This window comes from Protomyctophum bolini (genome assembly GCF_963924005.1).
Source record: "Protomyctophum bolini genome assembly, chromosome: 4".
NCBI lineage: Eukaryota > Metazoa > Chordata > Actinopteri > Myctophiformes > Myctophidae > Protomyctophum > Protomyctophum bolini.
This window is the reverse complement of record NC_137865.1, coordinates 33,868,778-33,873,973: the sequence shown is the minus strand read 5'-3', so window position 1 is coordinate 33,873,973 and position 5,196 is coordinate 33,868,778. Positions and strand designations below refer to the sequence as shown.

Below are 5,196 nucleotides of genomic sequence, written 5' to 3'. Positions count from 1 at the left end.
TTGTACATCACCTGCTGCACCACCCTTCCACAGAGCCGTCTCTGCTCTCCATACGAAAGCAAATCTCATTGTGAGGCTCTCTGCATTGTTTTGGCTGTTTAGAAAATGCTGAACGGTTTGCTGGTGGAAAGTGTTTGCACTGCATTATGCATTTGCAAAACGTGGTGGCTAGGCCACGTTACGAGAGGAATATCACACAAGTATAACACAGATTTAGTAGATTTAGTAACTGTGGAAAGGAAGCCGCAATTTGTCTTCTTAGCCTGCTTGCCCCATGATGCATCATTTATGCATTGTAAATTCTGCCCAATATCTCATATCGACATACAGTCCCCTGTAGAATTATTGGCACGATTTCACCGGTCATAATGTTGTGTACAGTATTGTGATCTTATTTTACTGGGTTATGAACATCTATGTGCCATAATGTCGCTGTCGGACAGAAACCTTATATCTCCATCCCATTTATTTAATGATTCTAATTCATTATTATTTATTCAGATACTATAAAATAAACATATCCAATATGAACCGATACCATTGTCACAATATGTGGTCAATATTGGGTAAGACTTTATACTAAGGTCGGGTCTATAATGCATTAAAAAATTCAAATCACATTCATAATGCATTATAATGATTCATAACACTAAACAATAAACAATCAACCGAACCCAAGGTAAAACATTTTATTTTGTGCTCATGAATATCACTAATTACATAAGGCAGATTCCCTGCTTTCGTATATATGGCCCTGCCATACATTTTCATGCTCGGAGACACATTCATGCTCAGAGACACATATCAGGCTCTTTGCTGTTCAAAATTCCCATTTGTCAGAATCAAGAACAGGCTACAAGCACTGCATAACACTGTCTTATGGCATACCAGTGAGAGACACTATATAACAAGAAAATGGGCACATCGACTACCACGCGGCGGTATGCAACAGACATGACATGCCTTGACTTCTGCAAAGGAGAAAAACACTACTTCCACCTACGTACTTCATCACACTGTGACAGTTACCATGTATTTGGGTGGTATTCTCTTACATACCATGGAGGTACCAGCATATTGTGGCACTCATTCTAACACTATATCAGCTGATTTCACCAGTTAGGTCTCTGGTTGACAGTGTGCTGAATGGTGAAATCAGCTGGTGTAATGAAATGAATGAATACTGCATGAACTCCATGACAGATAATGGAACTCCACTGCACTGGTATATAAATTCCACTTACCATCAGCTTATCATATGGAACCGCTATCACTTCCACCTGAATAAATTAAACCTCTTAAGTGACATACAAAATAAATCAACAAGAAAAGAATAGTCTGTTAAATGTGTGGTTCTTTGTTGGTGCAAATGTCAGAGTGCTACTGTCTCAATAATCCTCTTCATCTCCCTCCTCCTCATCATACCCGCCAGGCAACTCATCGATCAACTCATCGTTGTCTTCTTCGTCGCCCTCATCATCCTCCTCCTCCTCCTCTTCCTCTTCCATATCGTAATCTGTGGGTGCACTCAGCAGCAGTTTGGTCTGGTTGATCTCACTTTCATTGTCCAGACTTACACGAACCTGGTATAACAATAACAATCAATTAATCAGGCTTTGCATTAAACAACGATTTCACTCATTTGACATTGGCAAGAGAAATAAACATCACAGTGATGCAAATAGGTTTTCAATGTAATGGGTCCCGGGACCCAGGGGTGGTCTTTTAGATGGGTTCTACTTCAAGGACATTAGAGTACAGTACTGAGTAAAGTATTGCATCCCAGGACCCCTGGAGGGTGACATGATTGCATCCATTCTCAATTTAGTGAGTCTTGGGATGCCTTCTGCTGTACACTAAATACAATTTGCAAATAACGCTATATTTGTTTTTAATATTGTTGAATTGCAACGCCAACCATTGACAGCCCATACCGGTCATTTTGAAATACAACCTCCTGCATTATGTGCAATCTCAGGTGGTACGCAGGACCGTTGAGTGATTTCCGAGGACATCCAACTCGAACACTTCATTTATCACCGGCACAGAATTTTTTGACAGAAAATAACGTCTAAAAATGTCTAGACTCTACGGTGGACTTTAATGAAACAAACACTTTAGTCCATATTGAGTACACCAGTTTTAACAAGTTTTATGTTAGTTGTTGAGTATGGGTCCCCAGCATGTAGAAACTGCCGGATGCTAACTTGCATATGTTGAGTAATTTTCATAATTCGCATATATGACCATACCATTAACAACCTATAATTTCCAGCAACATCTCATCATAGAGAGCCACCTCTCTCTGATCTCAGCCCCCTCACCGTGTTGTGGGGCAAACTGAACCATAGCTTAACGCGGTGTGAATGACAATTCACACGCTTTGTGTTTGTACTCATTTGCCGACTAAAGATTGAACGGAAAACTAATGGAAAGACGAGGCTTGCGCTCAACATACGTTATGGATACAACGAAAACCGCTGAGAATTTTCCCATGCCGCTAGTGGCTAGCTATGACAGAGCAGATCAGAGGCAGGAACGCACAGCTAGCCAACCCCACAGCTGGAGGCGGTACAATGGGATGTCAATAAAAAAGTAAGGAAGAGAGGAATCAAAGCTACCAAAACGGTCAAACACAGATTAAAAATACTTAACAGCTTCTGCGGCACAGGGAAATTCTCAGCGGTTTCCGTTGTATCCTATAGCTCTTATATGCTTATTTTGGACCATTGGACCCGCGTGAGCAAACCGCAGCAAAGACGCTTCCGAAGTTAGTTATGTTTGTGTAACATGTAGCAGGTTAGCGCTGGGACAGGACCCCCTGGTTAAAGTCTTAAAAATGTCAGAAACTTTACTACTATTAAACCTCTCCATCAAACAGGGACAGGTCCCGCAAGATTTTAAACTGGCCAAAGTAACCCCCCTGTACAAAAAAGGGAGTAAATTAGAACCCGGCAACTACCGCCCTATTTCTATTCTAAGCTCCATCTCGAAAGTGATGGAAAAAATAGTCTATGAACAGGTTGAAAAGTATCTTGCCACTAATAAATTGCTGTACGAGTTCCAATCTGGTTTCAGAACATCCCACTCCACTGACACATGCCTCCTCTATTTGAGCGACCACATCAAACACGAAGTGGATGCTGGAAAATACTGCAGCATGGTCACGAAAAGATGAAATTACCTACCTAGGTTCCATCCTGGAGGCCAATCTTTCTTGTGATAAAATGGCCACCAACGTAATCAAAAAAGTCAATCAAAGAACAACATTCCTTTACAGGATCTCCTCACTGGTCAACAAAAACACCTTGAAGACCTTGACAGGAGCCCTCGTACAAGGTTTCTTTGACTATGCATCCACCTCTTGGTACCACAGCACCTCAAAGGCCCTTAAAACAAGGCTCAAGACCTCCCAAAACAAACTGGTCAGGCTCCTACTTGGCCTCACCCCCCGAACCCACCTCACCCCTGCCCACTTTGACAGGCTGGGATGGCTTAGGGTCGACGACAGAGTACAGCATCTTGCAATGGGTCTGGTCCACAAGATTCGATACACCACTAAGATATCCATGTACCTGTCTAAATACTTCCTTAATGTAAACGAAGTCCACACCCACAACACCAGAGGGAGTGCAAAAAACCATGTACAACCCAGATTCGGCACAAACAAGGGACTAAATTATTTTCGCTCCTATGCCACCAAAATGTGGAACGCCCTACCAACAGTCATTAAGACATGTGCATCCCTTGACTCCTTCAAAACCGCTCTCAAAGGGCACCTACGGATGGCTGCAATTCGAAACTGGCCTCTGTAAAATCTGAATCCCCCCCACCCCCCCCCTTTCCCCTCACTGTATAAGTATCTTTTCCCTTTTTGCTTCCTATATTATGATGAATTCCTGTTCTGTTCTTTAACTACATAGAAGTGTCTATTTGTATGTCTCTAAATGTTTTGATGAATTGAACAATGTGGACCCTGTTGTAAACAAGTGTAATGCTTAATTGGGTCGTCCACTCACAGTTAACAGTCTCTGTATTGAGTTTGTGCTTGAAATGTACTGTAATTCTACAAACTGTTAATAAATATTTCAATCAATCAATCAATTCAATCAATCAAAAACTACCATTGGGTTCTGACTTGCGGGGCTAGTTGGTGTTGCAACTCTAGATTAAAACAATTCCAGTGTTGCAAACATTCTGACAACACTAAAAATATATGTTAAAAGTATTCAATTTACACTAATCTTTAATTTATTTTGTATTGTTACCTCAGTTTCTGGGGAAGAGGGCTGAGAGGCACCTTCATCTGCTTGAGCGTTAATGATCGATTTCAAGGCACCTTCTTCGAACTGAAACACAAGTGAAGAGCAGAATATGAGGTCATATTATGATATGAGGCACAGAAAGCCCAAAAACATGAACCACCCAACAGAACTCGCACCTTCAGCCTGTTCAGCTGGTCCTGTAGCATCACTTTGATTTTGAGAAGCGTTTCCTCTTCTTTTCTCAGCTCCTGTAGGCGACTGTGCATGTTTACAAGGTAACGTCACGGCCAGACCATTCCTCGATACTGAATGCGGAAAAAAAATATGTCTGAAATTAAAAGAACCAGTCTATTGGCTATAAGCACCCTGTATATCACCACAAAGACGGTAACGTTACATGTGTACACGCCGGGTATTGATGCTTGCTAGGCGAGGAACGTAGCTTCATTCACAAAAACACGTGCAAAGCAAAATAGGTGATAGCTTTCGCTTGCTATCTCGGTTTATATTATGGGTACTGTAACATATCAATGTATGCGTTGATAGTGCAATAACCGATGTGCTACTCTCGGCTAGTGTTGTTTATAACAAGCATTTGTTTTCAGTAGCAGATGCTAAACTATAATAACCACTTGTGGTCCCAAATGTTTTGCTGGCTGCCATCTAGTCACGTGTTTCCGACTTCCGACCGGAGAACATTGCGCACGACCTCTGTTGCTCAATGTTTGCCATGCTTTCGTAGGCTTTTATCTTTTATACATAACGGCTACAAATCGATGCATTACTTTTAACCCTGGCATTTAAAGTAATGGAATATACTATCTGAAAGGTAGTTTCACAACGTTGCCCATTTTTCTTTATATTTAACTTTATTATTGGCTATTAAAGGGCAGCAAACGGCCGGGGGAGGCCATCTCGACTAATAACAAAC

At 41.5% G+C, this 5,196-nt stretch overlaps 1 protein-coding gene across 1 annotated transcript; it reads right to left on the bottom strand.

Moving 5' to 3' along the window:
* Positions 1-679: 679 nt before the first annotated feature.
* On the bottom strand, positions 680-4,917 carry snapc5 (small nuclear RNA activating complex, polypeptide 5). Its single transcript, XM_080761530.1, has 3 exons — positions 4,442-4,917; positions 4,269-4,349; positions 680-1,583 (listed from the first exon to the last, which is right to left on the bottom strand). The coding sequence occupies exons 1-3, from the start codon at positions 4,529-4,531 to the stop codon at positions 1,389-1,391; spliced, it is 366 nt and encodes a 121-aa protein (XP_080617656.1). The 5' UTR covers positions 4,532-4,917; the 3' UTR covers positions 680-1,388.
* Positions 4,918-5,196: the final 279 nt, after the last annotated feature.

What these genes read in the sequence shown, in the direction of transcription:
- snapc5 (XM_080761530.1), bottom strand. Translation starts at nt 4,531, where the DNA reads ATGCACAGTCGCCTACAGGAGCTGAGAAAAGAAGAGGAAACGCTTCTC. An exon ending in ACCAGCTGAACAGGCTGAAG is followed by an intron (nt 4,350 to 4,441) that starts GTGCGAGTTCTG and finishes CTTGTGTTTCAG; the next exon opens with TTCGAAGAAGGTGCCTTGAA. An exon ending in CCTCTTCCCCAGAAACTGAG is followed by an intron (nt 1,584 to 4,268) that starts GTAACAATACAA and finishes TTGTTATACCAG; the next exon opens with GTTCGTGTAAGTCTGGACAA.